Source organism: Eptesicus fuscus, chromosome 13 (genome assembly GCF_027574615.1).
Source record: "Eptesicus fuscus isolate TK198812 chromosome 13, DD_ASM_mEF_20220401, whole genome shotgun sequence".
Taxonomy (NCBI): Eukaryota; Metazoa; Chordata; class Mammalia; order Chiroptera; family Vespertilionidae; genus Eptesicus; species Eptesicus fuscus.
Window position 1 is genome coordinate 66,583,587 of NC_072485.1, and position 18,782 is coordinate 66,602,368.

An 18,782-nucleotide genomic window follows, 5' to 3' on the forward strand; every position below is an offset into this window, starting at 1 on the left:
CTAAGAAAACATTCTCCAGAAAAATATTTTGGAGCTCACCACTTTCCTGAGAGCTTCTTTCACGTCCTTGTTCCTCACACTATAGATCAGGGGGTTCAGCATGGGAATCACTACTGTGTAGAACACTGTGGCCACCTTGTCAGTATCCGCACTGTTGCCAGAACTGGGCCGGCAATAAGTGAAAAGGATTGTTCCCTGAAAGATACTGATGGCTGTGAGGTGGGAGGCACAGGTGGAAAAGGCTTTGTGTCTTCCCTCTGCAGAGTGCATCCTGAGGATGGTGATGAGAATAAACAAATAGGAGGTGAGGATGATCACGATGGTGACGATCTCAATGAAAGTGACCACAATGAACACCATGAGTTCATTTATAGAGACATCATAGCAGGCAAGGTTAAAGATTGGGGGTAGGTCACAAAAGAAGTGGTTAATCACATTTGATTTAAAGGATGGGATCTCAAGAGCTAAACACAAGTGAATCAGAGAACACACGGTTCCAATGAGGTAACAGCAAGATACCAGCTCCACACAGAGAGTCCGGGACATGGTGACCATGTACAGCAGTGGATTACAGATGGCCACAAAGCGGTCATAGGCCATCACGGCCAGCAGGAAGAACTCAGTGATTCCATAGGCACAAAATAAATAAAACTGCACCAGGCATCCCAGGAAGGAGATGGTTTTATCCTTGTTTAGCATGCTGAACAGCATCTTTGGCACGATGATTGTGGAGTAGCAAAAGTCCACGAAGGACAAGTGGCTCAGGAAAAAGTACATGGGAGTGTGAAGTCGAGAGCTGACCTGAATCAGTGCGATCATGCCCAGGTTGGCCAAAACCGTGACTCCATAGATCAGAAGGAACAGCAGGGAGAGAAAGACTCTCAGCTCAGGGACATCAGATAATCCAAGAAGAATGAACTCTGCCACAGTGGTGCAGTTCTCCTCCCCCATTTCCATATCTGTTAAGTTTAGAAAACCAAATAATAAGTTTTTTATTGTTTTTGTTTTGTTTTTAAATTATCTTTATTGTTGAACATATTAATGATGTCTCCTTTTTTTCCTTCATTAACTCCCTCCACCGCTCTCCAGCCCCTTCCCCAGTCTTTCACCTCACTGTCATATTAGCTTAAGAAAAATATCACATTGATGTCAAACACAGTGAATAAAAATATCACATTAATGTCAGACAGCATATTTGAAATATAATTGGCAGATAATTCTATATGTTCAGTGTGACAGCAGATCTCCTTGATCAAATCTAATGTGTCAGCAAAAACCTGTATGATTCCCAATAGTTATTTACCACAAGAAATTGATATGATGAATTTACTTATGTGTTTGATGGACTTTGACATAGATTCAATAATATACTTTGAAGCCACATGAGACCAACTCCTGTTCCTTGAAAAACATAATAATTTCTGTTTAAGTAAGACTGGCGCTATTGTGACCCTACATAATATACACTAATTTTTAAGGGAGCTTGTCAGTAGCATAAGGTTTCAGCAGGTGAGGTTCTGATTCCTTCTTGGAAAATGTGACAAATCTCTTTGAGATTAGTGACTCATAAGCACTCTTGAAATTTGGAATTTAGGAGAATGAAAAATAATTTTCATATTTTTATATAAAATTTTATATTTATATATAAAATTCATCATGATTTTTACTTGTCAATTTAACAAAGTGACTTAAATTAATATAATTGTAGTGATCAATATCAACAATGACTCAGAAAGATATAACACTTATATAAATTTTTGTAGAAAGCTATTAGGTAGCAAATAACCCTGACATGATATATTTATGAGAGATTTCATTCTTAGTAAGCTGTTATAAGAAATGTTTACTTACATGTACAAATTGTGAAAAACTATATCCAAAACTTTATTGCAGCATTGTTTATTATTTTGACAATGGGAAAAAATACTGTCAAAATATTGCAATTGTTAAACTATGCTATATCATATCTAAGGCAGAAAGTTGTGTTATTTAAAATGATCTTTTGGAGATGGTTATTTTTTTTTAAATCTAGTATACTTGATGTGTATATGTAAATTTAAATGTAATGTATAGTTTGAAGTATGGATACATATGGTAGATATAACATGTTATCACTTTAATTTGGCTACAACCATAAAAGATAAATCCTTTACCCACATTGAGAAAGAGGTAAGTGAAAACTTTCCTAAATTCTCTCTAGCAGTTGGTTGGGGTAATTATTTACAATATATGTTCCATGGACCCGATTTACATTCAGACAGGTCCTTTAGCAATAAGTCATATGAAAGATGAAAAAATTTATTCTCTGCCCTCTTTCCCAGAAGAGTATACCCATGACTTCATATACATAAATATAATGAAAACTGAGTGAAGAGATTTGGACTAAGGACATAACCTGGTATTTTCTCCATATCTTGAACTAATTTTAAAGAAGTGAAAAAGAAATCTTGCTGAAGTCATGATTTTCTCATTACTTGACCCACCCATTCCCCCCAAAATGAATCTGAATTATTAGCCCACTTCAGAGTTAAAAATGGGAAAATAAACTTGGAAGTCCTTCTTCCTAATGTTCTAGGCTAATAGTAAGAAACTAGTTTATGGTAAAACAACAACAACAAAAAAACCTAAAAGAGTTCACCTCATTTCCTGAGCAGAGATAGTCTACATGTCCTGATTCCCCATGACCAACACAGGAACACATAAATTCAACCATTATATTTAGGGTGACAACTAGGGATCTCTCAATTCCATGAGAAAAACTGGTGTAAAGAAAGTAAAAAAAGAGAAGGAGAGGGACAGAGAGAGAGAGAATACCACTTGTGTTCTCTGTGTTCTTTCGCATACATCAACATTTGGTGTTCCAAAGGAAATTATTCTAATTTCACCATCAATGATCTCTCAATACTAAAAGAGAAAAACATTTGAATCAGTAAGTGCACAGGTATATGGTCTGTGAAATCCTTCTCTAAATAGAAGACAGATGAGTTAAACTTACCTCATAATTATCTGCTGGAGAAATATATCCATTTCCACTTTCAAGGAACCAGAGTCTAGATCTAGCTAACAAACCTGAGTGACAGACAGTTCCTCTGTGGTGCTGGAGATGTTAGAATAAGTGTAGAACACAGCAACTTATACTGTAATTGCTACCCCTGAGGAATGGGCCCCTTAAGTTCCAAATCAATTACTAATCTTTAATGCTATAAAAATAAATTAAAATTCAACTAATACTTCATGTAGTATAAGACACATAATTAATCTCTATGGAATATTATACAGAACATTTTAATGTCCTACATTATGAAATAGTTATTTAAAAGCAAACATGTCTCCTTCCAGATTTCATAGTGTATGACATTCCATCCTAGTGTCATATGTGGGGGTCACAGATCACATTGCCATAATGAAATCACAGGAATGTTTCTCATTAATTCCCATTTTTATACTATTACAAAATCCCCCAAATTCAGCAAAGTACAATGACTGAAGCCACACCAGAATCCCTTTAAAATGCTAGGAAGAAGATAACCTACTGGTCAGAAAACTAAGTTTGCACTTCTTGAGCACTTGTTATATGTTAGAACCTATTCTATATATTATACAATATTGACTCATTTCATGATCATGATAACCAATCAAGAGAACAATCCTGTTTCTAGGTCTCTCTTACAAAGGAGATGATGGAGGCACAAGCACTGACTTGTAACTTGAATAAACTCTGAATACATCGCAGGAAATGGCCCCATGCAACTCTGGTTTTTCCCCCTTGTGACAAGCCAGGGCTGAGGCTGCATTTCCCTAATGCATGTCCAATGCTGGAGCCATGAACTGGGACCCCTTCAGTGATCTGTTGTGGGTGTGCTCTTCTTCTCACTGTCTTACTGTCGAAGTGGGCCACTACTGGTCTGTGTGCATACTGAGTGTACACATAAACTTCTCAAAGAATGTATATAGTCAAAAGGTAATTTCAAGTAATTCAATTTTATATTCTAAAATATCATACAGTATCTTCCTAAACTTGATGTGTCAGAGACAACATCCTAGGCTGAGGAAACTTTCTGGTTCTCCATTCCCACATAATCTTTCACAATTAAAAAAAAAAACAAAAAAAAAACACCTCTCACCTGCCCATATTTCATATTACCCCCATAGGCATATATGTGTGGGTCAATATAGAAATAACTTGGGGTGTTGTTGGTTTGAAGGATGTCTTCAAATTTTCTGGGTTTTCTGCAATTGAGGCACCTTAAACCCATTCTCCTTTGGTGAAATGTCTATACAAATATTTTGCCTGTTGGACTTTCTATGCTCTAGTTGTAAGTGTTCTTTATATATTATGGATATAAACCTCCCATCAGATATATAACTTGTGCCTTTGGCTCTCAAATTTATGTCTATGATCCATTTTTAGTTAGTGTTTGTAAATGGAATGAGGTATAGATTTCAGTTCATCTTTTTACATAGGAATAGTCAATTACTCTTCACCATTTATTGAAAGGAATAGCTCTGGTAGCTTTGTCCAAAAGTCACTTAAACATTAATCTGTTTATTTTTTAATTATCTATGGTTTGATGTTGCTATATACATGTACCTTACACCAAGAAAAACACCATGTTTTGTAATTTTGGTATTAACTACTGTTCTTTTATTAAACAGCCTGCAATGCACAGAATAGTACAGTAGGTCCTCGGGTTACGTCAGAGATCGGTTCCTACCGCGCAATGTAATGCGATTTTTCACCATAAGTCGGAACCCACCTACATAAACACCTACGTCACTCACATGGAGCACATACGCAGCAGTAATGAAGTGAAACAGTAAAAAAAAAAAAATTAAAAGAAAGATAACAATTCCTGACCTTTACTTGTGGTAAATAAATAATAAAAAACATAAAGCACATACATCAAAATGACGGAACTTTTTTTTTATAAATAAATGGGAGATGGCAACATAACCACAAAACGGCGTACTGTACCTCCCAACAAAAGGTCAATGGTGCTGAGGTTGAACTGACCCAGAGACCTGCTCATTATACATTTTGACCTTGAACACCATGGACTTCAACAGTGCAGGTTCGCTTATGCACTAATTTTCCCCCAAAAAAAAACATGAAGGTCTCTGGATGCAGACAGCCAACTATATGCATTGATCTGTGCCATTTTATGCAGAAAACATGAGCATCTCCAGATTGTGGTATCCACAGGGGACCTGGAAGCAGCAGATACTGAGGATAGTTAAGTTTTGGGGGAGCCAAAGTGATATGCATATTTTTCATTGCATGGGTATAGGCACCCTTAATCCCACGTTGATCAAGGGGCAACTGTATATTGGTGTTTTCTATTCAATTTTCTCTTTTACTTTCCTTTCCTCTGTGTGTGTATGTGTGTGTAATTTCTTTCTGCTTTGTGTTATCTGAGCTTCTTGAATCTGGGTTTGGTGTCTTTAGTTAATTTCAGAAAAACTTTAGCTATTATCTCTACAGATATTTCCTCTGCTGGGAACTTCTCTTTTATTTCTGAGTTTTAAATTATAGTTATTCTTACAATTTGATATTGTTACCAAGTTCTTAAGTGTTTATTTTTATTCCTTATTTTATATGTGTAACTTTAGATTATTCATTTTATCTTTAATTTTACTAATTTTTTCTTCATATATGTTGAAGTTACTGTTGTACCCCTTAAAATATCCTTTTTTAATTAAACCTTTATTGTTGAAAGTAATACATGTCCCCTTCCCCCCACCCCCAAGTGAGCATCAATAGACAAGTGAATAAAAACAGTTCTACATTTATATAATAAAATATTACTTGGGCATAAAAAAGAATAAAATATTTCTGTTTGCTACAACATAAATAGATGTAGATGGTATTATGCTTAATGAAATAAGTCAGTCAGAGAAAGACAAACACCATATGATTTCACTTAGTGTAATGTAGAAATTGACATAAACATAATGAAGGTACAAATAAATTATCAATGGTATATATAAATCAGGATTGAATGAAGAAATGTGGTTTAGACACATATAGGAAGGCTAAACAAAGATCATTTCATCACAAGTAAAAATACAACAAAGAACATAGACAGAGGCTACAAATTCACCTATAAATGACAGTAAACATTTGATCCAGAAAATATAAAATAAGCATGATGATAAGAAGTAGAAGATAGCCCTGGTCGGTTTTGCTCAGTGGATAGAGCACCAGCCTATGAACTGAAGGGCCCTGGGTTTGATTCCAGTCAAGGGCACATGCCCGGGTTGCTGTCTCAATTCCTAGTTGGGGGTGTGCATGAGACAGCTGACCAATGATTCTCTCACATCATTGATGTTTCTATCTCTCGCTCCCTCTCCCTTTCTCTCTGAAATCAATAAAATACATTTTTTTAAAAGAAGTAAAAGATAAACTGATGAAAAGGCCAAAGTCAGAAATGCTGCCCTCATGACCATGGTTATTAAATGCATGTATACATTTTCTAAACCTATATACACATGCACACAGAGACAGGTAGACAGAGCAACAGAGACAGAAACAGAGGATTAATTAAGTGCCATGAATCATCCTAAGCTTTTTACACATGACCTGTCACCTAACTTCCCAAAGATTTCTCTGACATAATTATTACTAGTTCTCCATTTTTAAAATATTAATCCCTGAAGTTCCAAAAACATTAGAAACTGCAATGACAACTAAAAACATAATAAAGGAAGAAAGCAGTGAACAACAACAAAGAGAATATATACACATGGAAATCTCACTCTGCACATAAACTGGCAAAGATGTATTCCTCATTGTCAAATTAGAATAATTCAATTTTGAAATGAATAGTACTTTCAATAATGGATCAGAAGGTGTGATTTTATCACAAACTATATTTAGGTGTCTTAACAGTCCAATACCCTTACCCTTTAAAACATTTTATATTGAATAAAAGCAAATGTATAGGGTGCAAATTTTGAAATATGCTCAACCCTGCACTGGTCAAGTGCAGAGACACAAATGTAAATGGATGAAAATGGAATCCTGGGTCCTGCTAAGAAAATATTCTCCAGGAAAATATTTTGGAACTCACAACTTTTCTGAGAGCTTCTTTCACATCCTTGTTCCTTAGACTATAGATCAGGGGGTTCAGCATGGGAATCACTACCGTGTAGAACACTGTGGCCACCTCGTCAGTATCTGCACTGTTGCCCAAACTGGGGCGGAAATAAGTGAAAAGGATTGTACCATGGAAGACAACGATGGCTATGAGGTGGGAGGCACAGGTGGAAAAGGCTTTGCGTCTTCCCTCTGCAGAGGGCATCCTGAGGATGGTGATAAGAATAAACAAATAGGAGGTGATGATGATCACGATAGTGGAGACCTCATTCAATGAGGCCACAATGTATAGCAGCAGTTCATTCATAGAGACATCAGAGCAAGCAAGAGATAAGAGAGGGGGCAGATCACAAAAGAAATGACTCATCACATTTGATCTGTAGGATGTGATCTCAAGAGCTAAACACAAGTGAATCAGAGCACACACAGTCCCACCGAGGTAGCAGCAAGACACCAGCTTCACACAGAGATTCCGGGACATGGTGACCATGTACAGCAGTGGATTACAGATGGCCACAAAGCGGTCATAAGCCATCACGGCCAGCAGAAAGACTTCACTGATTGCATAAACACAAAATAGGTAAAACTGCACCATGCATCCCAGGAAGGAGATGGCTTTGTCTTCGTTTACAATATTAGCTAGCATCTTTGGCACAATAATTGTGGAATAGCAATAATCTATAAAGGACAGGTGGCTGAGGAAAAAGTACATGGGAGTGTGAAGTCGAGAGCTGACCTGGATCAGTGCAATCATGCCCACATTTCCCAAAACTGTCACTCCATATATGAGAAGGAACACTATGAAAAGAAATACTCTCAGCTCAGGAACATCTGTTAATCCAAGAAGAATGAACTCTGTCAAAATAGTGCAATTCTCCTCCCCCATTTCCACCATATGTCAGGATGGAAAACCAAATGATAAGTTTTGTATTGCTTCTAGAAAGAGAAGAAAGGAGACAAAAAACAGGTATATAATTTTAGAAAATATAACAGTGATGTCTATGGAGCAGTGTATTTCTGAAATATAACAGAAATATTGTCACATAATAAAAAATATTGTCTAGTTGGTCCCACTGATCAAAACTGACTTGAACATTACCAGAACTGTTCAATGATTCCAACCTTTCTTGATCACAGTAGAGTAAGATGATGGATAAAAGTTCAGTAGTTCCATGGATTTCAAAACAGATTCAATGGTACACTTCAAAGGCACACTGAAATTATCTCCTATTCTCTGACAAAATGTGAATTCTGTCCACCAAGGTAACACTTACTGTGGTTCTATAAAATATATACTTTTCTTTATTTGAATCTATCATGAACATAAATTTTAAGCAAAATTATTCACAATTCTATTTTTGAGGTGACTAATTTTGGAGATTTGTGGCCCATAAAAACCCTTTAAATTTGGAATTATGAAAAGAGAAAATTAAAATATACACTGAAAATTATGATTTTCATATCAATTTAGCAAAGTGGTTTAATCAATTATAATAGCAATGACCTATGCTATTAAAGACACAGGAAGATGGAACTTGTCTATAAATTTTTCTGGACTATAATTAGGCTGCACATATTAGAAGACTTAACCCTGATAACAATAAAAACTGTCTTATACTTTAATGGGAGATTTTAATAAGATATATTAATTTCATTGACAAAATTGTGAAAACCTACATCCAAAGCTACATTGCAGCATTGTTTATAATATTAACAATTAGAAAATGTAATTGTGAAAAAGAGCTATTGTCAAACTATGGAGCATCATATCTAGGGTAGAAGGCTATTGTGCTATTTGAAATTATGTTTTGGAGATGGTTCATTTTTAAAAGATACATACTAAAAAACATGGTGTATACATGTAAATGGAAATGAAGATGTACCTGTCAAGGTATGAATACATATGATAAAGATTTTAAATGTTGTCGCTGTAATTAGACTATAATTGAAAGGTTAATCCTTTACCCACATTTTAAAAAGGGTTAAGTGAAGAATTTTCCCAGGTTCTCGGAAGTACTTGGTTGTGAAAGTGGTTACATTTGTGTATTCTATATAAATTAGATCTACCTTTCAGACCTATCCTTAAAGGAAAGGCATAAGAAATTAAATAATTTTATTCTTATAACCATGATGTGATACACACATATGTAATGAAAACTGAGTGAAGATATTCTGGACAGAAAACATAACCTGGTATTTTATCCATATCTTGAGTTAATTTTAAAATGAAAGCATATCACCTTCCAAAAGTCATGGTTTTCTCATTACTTGACAAAACAAACAAACAAAAAACCACCAAAATCCTGAATTATTTGCCCACTTAAGAGTTAAACCAAGAAAATCAACTTGGAAAAAAGGTTTTCCTATGTTCTAGGCTGATAATAAGAAACTACTTTATGGTAAACTGAAAACAAATCTTAAAGACCTCATTTAATGAACAGCCATAATCCTCATGTCCTGACTATCTTTCCATGACCCACTCTCAGGCACATCAATTCAACCTTCAGACTATAGGGTGACAAAAGTATGGTGGTTACTAGAGAGAAGGGGACTGGGGGTAGTAAAGGGTGAAGAGGGTCAAATATATGGTGACGGAAGATCTGACTTTGGGTGGTGGGCACATGATGCAATATACAGATGGTATATCACAGAAATGTACACTTGAAACCTATGTAATGTTATTAACCAAGGTCATCCTAATAAAGGTAATTAAAAATAATTAGAAAAGTCACTCTATTAACATAAAAAAAGAATTAGGGAGTTCCTCCATGGTCACAAATTTTAGATTCCATGACAAAAATTGGTGTGAAACAAAGTGGAAAGGGGTTTGGGGGGGGGGGGAGAGAGAGAGAGAGAGAGAGAGAGAGAGAGAGAGAGAGAGAGAGAGAGAGACAGAGACACTACCATTTGTTTACTCTGTATTCTTCATACACATCAACATTTGGTGTTCCAGAGGAAATTATTCTAATTTCACCATCAACTGTCTCTCAATACTAAAAGACAAAAGCATTTGAAACAGTAAGTGTACAGGAATATGGTCTGTTAAATAATTCTCTAATTAGCAGAAAAACGAGTTAGATATATCTTTAAAATAATGTTTTCTGGGAAAACATGTCCATTTTAATTTTCAAGTAACCAGAGCCTCGTTGTAGCTAACAAACCTGAGTGACAGACATTTCCTCCCTGGTTCTGGAGATGTCAGGACAAGTGTGGTACACACTTAGAGACTTATATGTAATTTAAGCTCCTGGGGAAGGGTCCCTCAAGTTGCAAATCAATTATTAATTTATATGGTATAACAAAATATGTAAAAATTAAACTAAGACAATGTATGGTGTAACGTATAATAATTAATCTCTATGGAATGCCGTTAAGAAATTTGTTTTTTAAATTATCCCCATTTGGGAAAAACCTATTTACAACCAAAGTGCCTCCTTCTAGATATTATGGTACATTACAGTTTTATACCCCGGTGTCATATAGACGGGTCACAGCCTATTATTGCCATAACAACACAAATATTTCTTATAAATTCTCCCTTTCTTATGACATTATAAAATCTCCTAAATTCCTATAGGGCACAGTGACTAAAGCCATACCAGAATTCCTTAAATACCATAAAAGTAATGAACCTACTGGTCAGAAAACTATATAATAGTTCACATTTATTAAGCACTTGTTATATGCTAGAACCTTTCCTAAGTATTATACACTATTCATTCATTTCCTGGTGATAATAATCAATAAAAGGATGTATAAGAGGTTTAAGAATATTAGCTTGCTTTTTGAAATTGTGAAAGCAAAAGCAAAGAAAATATATTCATGTTCTCTTTTACGCTTCCTTTCTATCACCTACCGATCAGCATAAATATATTATCAATTCATCTGGCCACTTAACTAAGGGTAGATCTGTTTTCTTCGTTGGCACTATCATTTTTTTTTCTTTTTTATACTCAAGTGCCTGACAAACTTTGATTAAGGAAGCATCCATTTCAAAGAAGAATGAACACGTCAACCACACAACTAGATAAAGAGGCCACCTTGCCCCACTAGGCTCCTTTGTTTTAGAGATCTTAATTGATTTCAATAACTGACTATGAGGGCTACCTTTTCTTTCTCTTCCTGTTTTAAATACCCACTCTATGTTTTAAATTCATATTAAATGTAAGCCCACACACTTTACAAAATGTTCTCTCCAATATTTCCAGTACCCAACTAGCACCATATAGTTATTGCAATAGTATTGACTATATTCCCTATGTTGTACTTTACATTCCTGTGACTATTTTTTAACTACCAATATGTACATTTTTAAATCCTCACTGGAGGATATGTTTTTATTCATTTTAGAGACAGAGGAAGGGAGAGAGAGAGAGAGAGAGAGAGAGAGAGAGAGAGAGAGAGAGAGAGAGAGAGAGAAACATTGATCAGTTGCCTCCCATAGACGCCCTGACTGGGGATAACACCTGCAACCTTTTGGTTGTATGGGATGACGCTCCACCCAACTTAGCCACCCAGCCAGGGCTATGGATTATTTTTTATAGTCATAACTAGAAGCAGGTGCTGCTGGCATCTAGAGCCCATGGATGCTGCCTAACATCCTATAGAGCAACTGATACACTCCACAAGCAAATTATTATGTTAAGACTGCTGTAGTTGAAAATCATTTCTCCATATGTAATGGTTCTTGCATTCCGTATTTACTGTTTTACTTAGTTTCCTTTTATGGTGTGTGTGTGTGTGTGTGTGTGTGTGTGTGTGTGTGTGTGTGTGTTCGTTCTGTTTGGTGTTATCTGAGATTTTTGAACCTGTGGTTTGGTGTCTTTTATTAATTTTAGAAAACTCTTAGCCATTATCTCTACACATACTTCCTCTGCCCTCACATCATTCTATTTTACTTCTGAGTTTTCAAATAGTTATTTAGACTGTTTGATAGTCATACAGCTTAAATACTTTCCCTTGTTTCTGCACTTTTTTCTCTACATGTAATTTTGAGTATTTTCTATTGATCTCTCTGTATGTTCACTAATACTTTCCTTGAGTGTGTTAAGGCTACTGCTGTGCCCATATTTATTGCTGGTGGTTTGTTTGTTTTTTATTATTATTATTTCTAGCAAATTTAGTTTCCATAACTTAGTTGAAATTCCTTATTTATTCATACATGTTGATAACTTTCACACTAGTACCCACAGAATTATATTAGATAGCATGTCTGATATCTCTAACATCTAAGTCATTTTCCAAATCTGAGTCTGCTAAGCAGTCATTTTCTCCTGCTCATTTGTGCTATGTCTATATTTTTTAAAATGCATATCATGTGAAGGTCAATAAAGACTGAAGTAAACAGTATTTTGCCTGAAAATGATTTCTATCTTTTGCTTAGCATCAAGTATAGTGCTTTAATCTAGGCTTCAGTTTTGTTAATAATATGATTACCTCTGTGTTCCACAAACTTCAAATTCATATATTTCTATCTTATTTGATGGTGGGAGTTGGTTTGCCAGAGATTCTCAAAATGTAATCCATCCTAAGGTTTAGGTCTTCTCTTTGCATTTAGACCTCTCTCTAGATTCTTTCCCTTCTCCTAGCAATGAATTCTATTACTGGGAACTCTATTCTTTTGTTAGTTGGTTACCCAGTGAGCTCAACTATCTGATGGGTTTTCTATAAAGTTTTTAAGCTTACAGAATATATAACTTTTTGCATAATAACATAGGAAGCAAATTTCCTTCTAATTTACTATCTTCTACACTTCAGCCAAAATCTGATTACATTGGTTTAAACAAGATTCAACTAAGTGTAATTGCAATATGTTTTTTAGTTGTCATTTAGAATAATACTAAAGATGTTTTGAAACTTCTCTGAATCTGAGAAAGTAAATTTTTCTAGTGACTACATATTAATTCAATTTTAAAATAAATATATTACCAGGAATATAATTATATGTATTAAATTATTAAAATGAACATTGATAAAAAGGGCTCATGAAAATGTGTAATAAATTATGCTTTTCAAGTAGTCTACCACCAATATATCCTCAAATATAGCAATATGATAATAGGAGTGCACAATAAATACTAGTTCAGACTCTGTTACAATTCAAACTATATTGGAAAGGACAGCTTTTAGTTACAATTATTCTTACTGTTTCCACAGCCAGATCCTCCTACCACTGTCCATACTTATGAAAAAAATATGAAATGTACCTCAACATAATAAAGGTCATATATGACAAACCTATAGCTAACATCATTCTCAGTGATGAAAACTGAAAGCATTTTCTATAAAATCTGGAAAAAGACCTGGATCCACTCTAGCCAATTCTATTCAACATAAGACTGGGAGTTCTAGCCAGGGCAAGGACAATAAATACAAAGAAAAATAAATACATGTCATTCTAATACAACTGTGTAGAATAGTTAAAATTAAATATGACTCAAGGACAAAGAAATAATGTGAAATCTGATGATCCATGTATTTTAAATTAATCATGATGGAAATAAAAGCTATGGTATACACTGAAAATAATAGTTTTTTTCTTTTTCAAGTTAAATTTGTGATGAATTTTTTATAAGTCAACTAAAACTTGAATAAATATATAGATTTCAAAAATTAATTCATTTAAGAGACACATGAGTAAAAAATTTAAATAACACTAATATAAATCATGTTCTGCATGGCAGCTGTAAGAGGCGCCAAAGAAGATTCAAAATCTCAAATGACAGAATGGAATAAGATGAAATGTTACATTTGTGTTTATTGAAAAGTGTAGTGCCTCTGTGGTTGAAATCTCAATTAATCATCTTTATTTTGTCACTCACTAATTCTAATACATTGGTCAGAGCACTTAAACTATACATTTTCATTTCCTCAGAATAAAAGTGGATTTATACCTCTAACTTTACAAAAATATAATCATCCCACACCAAGATAGAGAAAATACATGAAAACGTTTTAAACATGAGTTTTTCATAGATTCCAATCAAGAGTAATATAACATTTTTGCTATTTTTACATTATTGTTCCAGTTAACTTAAAAGTAAGTTAGTGACAATATACAAAGGAAGGTAGCTTACTTAGAAATATGTAAAACATTTTGGTTATCATTGTATATGTAAATATTTAGAAAATTTTGATATTATTTTAATTTATCATTGTAAGTTTAAAATTATATAACCATACCAAATTATTTCATGAACCCGTATAAGACTGTTATCTGGTTTTCATTTTACTCTCACAAATACAACCAGAATTTTTCCTCCCAATAAGTTTCTGAACAATTTTGGAATTTTATCCAAATACAAACAGTGCAGGACAAAAAAAAAAAAAAAGAAAATATAAGGAATTCAAGTAAAATTGATGATGGGATTAAAAAAGATGTACGAAGTTACAGAATTTTAAAAATTAGATACCTGTGTGTATGAGGGCATCTTTCAATAAATATGACTACTATTAGAGAAAAATGAATCCTCCCTAATATACACAATAATCTAGATTTGTTATTTCTTTGTTTAGATTGTCATTGAAATTGGCATTTAATTTAAAACAACATTCCAACCCAAGGAAAGCAATTAGGTCTCAATGCTTACAACAAATATACTCAATTATTTAATGAAGACGGCCTACAGAGTCCAGATGAAAAGAACTGAGATGTGCTCTTGGTCAAGCTGCTATATACATTAATTATACATTTATGCTGATTGTCAGATAATCAAAAGTAAGTATAAAGATAAGTGAACCAAAATGACTCACTCATAAAGACCTACTCCTGGGCTGTTCTCTGTACTCCAGCACAGCAGCCCACAGATTCATCCCTCCACCAGCCTCCCTTATGGGACCCTGAGTCCTGCTAAGAAAATATTCTCAGAGAAAATATTTTGGAGCCGACCACTTTTCTGAGAGCTTCTTTAACGTCTTTGTTCCTCACACTATAGATCAGGGGATTCAGCATGGGAATCACTACAGTGTAGAACACTGTAGCCACCTTGTCAGTATCTGTACTATTGCCAGTACTGGGCCGGCAATAAGTGAAAAGGATTGTACCATGGAAGATAACGATGGCTGTGAGGTGGGAGGCACAGGTGGAAAAGGCTTTGTGTCTTCCCTCTGCAGAGTGCATCCTGAGGATGGTGATGAGAATAAACAAGTAGGAGGTGAGGATGATCACAATGGTGATTATCTCATTGAAAGTGGCTACAATGTATAGGAACAGTTCATTCATAGAGACATCAGTGCACGCAAGAGATAAGAGAGGGGGCAGATCACAAAAGAAATGGTTAATCACATTTGATCTAAAGGATGGGATCTCAAGAGCTAAACACAAGTGAATCAGAGAACACACAGTCCCACCGAAGTAGCAGCAAGACACCAGCTCCACACAGAGATTCCGGGACATGGTGACCATGTACAGCAGTGGGTTACAGATGGCCACAAAGCGGTCATAGGCCATCACAGCCAACAGGAAGACTTCAGTTACCACACACGTGCAAAACAAGTAGAATTGCACAGCACATCCCAGGAAGGAGATGGCTTTGTCTTCGTTTACAATATTAGCTAGCATCTTTGGCACAATGATTGTGGAGTAACAGAAATCCACAAAAGACAGGTGACTGAGAAAAAAGTACATGGGAGTGTGAAGTCGAGAGCTGACCTGAATCAGTGCAATCATGCCCAGGTTTCCCAAAACTGTGACTCCATAGATCAGAAGGAACACCATGAAAAGAAAGAATCTCAGCTCAGGGACATCAGATAATCCAAGAAGAATGAACTCTGTCACGATGGTACAGTTTTCCTTGCCCATGTCCCCACTTCATTGGAGTTGGAGAAAAATATTAAGTTATTCTCCATTATATGATCCCAAATTCAGTTTTGACTGTCTCCTAAAAAAAGACATGAGAATAAGTAGGATAGTTAATTTTTTCTGCAAATGGACATTGCTCTTGTGAAGTTTAGAAAATGCCCAAACATTGTAGCATACAAATGCATAGAGCTCACAGTTTCATTCACAGATCACACAAAAGCATTCACATTCATAAAGTCAGTGTGAGTCCTTACACTGGTCCTATAAAATTTTGGGCCTGGACGGGAATCATTATAAGACATCCAATATTATTTAATTAGCCATCTTGTTTTATAAAATTTCAATCTCTTTTTCCTGCTAACTTTTTAGTCAATACTAGAAAAATTGGGATCCCAGGAAGTAATTTTTTTTAAATATATTTTATTGAATTTTTACAGAGAGGAAGGGAGAGGGATAGAAAGTTAGAAACATCGATGAGAGAGAAACATCGATCTGCTGCCTCCTGCACACCCCCTACTGGGGATGTGCCCACAACCAAGGTACATGCCCTTGACCAGAATCGAAACTGGGACCTTTCAGTCCAAAGGCTGATGCTCTATCCACTGAGCCAAACCGGTTTCGGCAGGAAGTAATTTTTTAAATTATTATACTGTTTACCACTGAAATGCTGAGACGTATGCTTAATTAAGATTGCTAAACCACAAGTGCTTTTTTATCAATATGTTTTAGAAGGCAAAAGTAGCTTTTATGCATTTTTCTATGAAATTAGCATAGTGATATTGTTAATTAGATATTTAATGTCAGCCATTATTTAGTGAATTGGTACTCTTGGATTCAAACTTCCTGCAACTATGACTCTGAAGCCTTATAATGACCTATTTGACAAATGAACTCACTGCTTTAAATCCATTTGAAGAACTAATCAAAGATGTGAATATGAAGTTATTAACAAGAATATTTGCTGCCACACTGCAGCATTATTGATGATAGTAAAACTTAGAAATAAAGTGTCAAGTAGGTGGAAATGGTCAGAGTTATGGTACCTATATATTATGGAAAAGTACACAGCTATTAAAATTATATTTTTGAATAACTTTAATGACTTATAAAATGACTATGCTAAAATGTCAAGTTATAAAATAGTAAGCCATGTTGCACAGATATTATATGTGTATACATAATTTGAATTGTATATTTAAGCCTCACAACACACATCAAATGTAAATATTTTATTCCAGTTATTTTTTTAAACACAGAATATAGAAACTTGCCTGAATTCTTACAAAACGTATTATGAGATTGGCTCAGGAAGAAGCATGTGATTTTTTTAAAATATATTTTTTTGTTGATTTCAGAGAGAAAAGGAGAGGGAGAGAGAGACAAAATCATTGATCAGCTGCCTCCTACAAGCCCCACAATGGGGATTGAGCTCACAACCTGGGCATTTGTCCTGACAGGGAATTGAACCATGACCTCCTAGTTCATAGGTTGATGCTCAAACACTGAGCCACACCGGCTGAGCAGAAGGGTGTGATTTTTTTACTAAGGGATGGATACATTCAAGGCCTTTGACATATAGAAAATGCCAACAGAGGGTGAGGACACCCTCATTTATTCTCTCCCTCCTGACCTTTGGGCGATACAGGCATTACTGTAGAGGCACCAGGTAATTACTCCTGGAGGAAAGAGAATCTGAACTGAAACCCAACATAACCAAGTATTGTTCTCATTCTTCAAATGACTTATAATTATGCTTTTTTATTAGGCATCATCTAGGAATGTAGTATTCCACATAAATGATTTTTAAAAAAGAAAAATCCGGCTGCTGGTTACATATAGAACTGGTTACATATAGGTTTTTAATCAGCAGTGATTTGTATTCCCATGGGACATTTGTCAATGTCTGAAGACATTATTTGTTGTCACGATAGGGAGGGGTGCTATCTAGCAAGTAGAGACTAGGGATGCAGCTAAATACCTTATGATATACACAACGGTCTCTCCCTTTACCCCCAACACACACATACCAACATCACATGCAAACATCAAAATATTATCTGGCCCAAAATATGGAGAGACAATTCAAAGTGTTTTGCACATGGCCAAAGTCATTCCTCCCCTTTGTGCTTCAGAGGGGGTTCAGCTGCCTGTGCCCCTCCATAAGCAGTCCTCAGGCCCCTGGCTGCCACTCAGCCTCAGAGTGACCATCAGGAGGGTCTCCATGCAATTTTTACCAGGTTTCGTGGATGGTGTTAGTGAGAGAGAGTAGGAGGATGAAAAGAGAGAAATCAAGCATTCTTCCCAATTAGTTTACACTCTCCCTTTTACACTAAAAGCTGTTACAAGATCTTTGGTTCTGCAAATTAAATTGTTCCCATTTCTCACCAAGATTGTATCTCAATAGACAGAGAAAATATTTTCACAAAGGAAATTAAGAAAGAGGTAAATGCAGGTTTTAAAAAATATGACTAATACTACTGCCCTCCTTTGCAATTCTTTCTTCTCTTACATGAGGCTATAATAAATTACCTCAAGGAGAAAATAGAAAGAAAAAGCTTCCAGATCCCAGAAAATAACATGTATATCCACTCTCAAAAAACTGAGTGTATATTCCAATCAACCAACCTGCAGGACAGACATTGCTTCCCCGGTTTCTGAAGGTGTTACGATGGGAAATATAGGCTTTATGGCGTGTGTGTGTGTGTGTGTGTGTGTGTGTGTGTGTGTGTGTGTGTCCCTGGGGCCCATGTTCCTTAAGCTTCCCTAAATAATTGTTGATCTCTGTGGGACACCAACAAGATATCAGGAAAACACCACCGTCTTGGGACTCAAATCAGTAATGACTTCTATGAGATATTAACAGGGGAAAACTATCCCAAGTTGGTT

General features: G+C 35.4%; 3 protein-coding genes across 3 annotated transcripts; all 3 read right to left on the bottom strand.

Moving 5' to 3' along the window:
• On the bottom strand, nt 1-957 carry LOC103291003 (olfactory receptor 5L1-like). The gene has a single exon (XM_008146969.2). It carries the CDS (start codon nt 955-957, stop codon nt 1-3), a length of 957 nt encoding a protein of 318 aa, XP_008145191.2.
• Nucleotides 958-7,031: 6,074 nt separating this feature from the next.
• Nucleotides 7,032-7,982, bottom strand: LOC103291004 (olfactory receptor 5L1-like). The gene has a single exon (XM_008146970.2). The coding sequence runs from the start codon at nt 7,980-7,982 to the stop codon at nt 7,032-7,034; it is 951 nt and encodes a 316-aa protein (XP_008145192.2).
• Nucleotides 7,983-14,945: 6,963 nt separating this feature from the next.
• On the bottom strand, nt 14,946-15,896 carry LOC103291006 (olfactory receptor 5L1-like). Its single transcript, XM_008146971.2, has one exon. It carries the CDS (start codon nt 15,894-15,896, stop codon nt 14,946-14,948), a length of 951 nt encoding a protein of 316 aa, XP_008145193.2.
• Between the last annotated feature and the right edge of the window lie 2,886 nt (nt 15,897-18,782).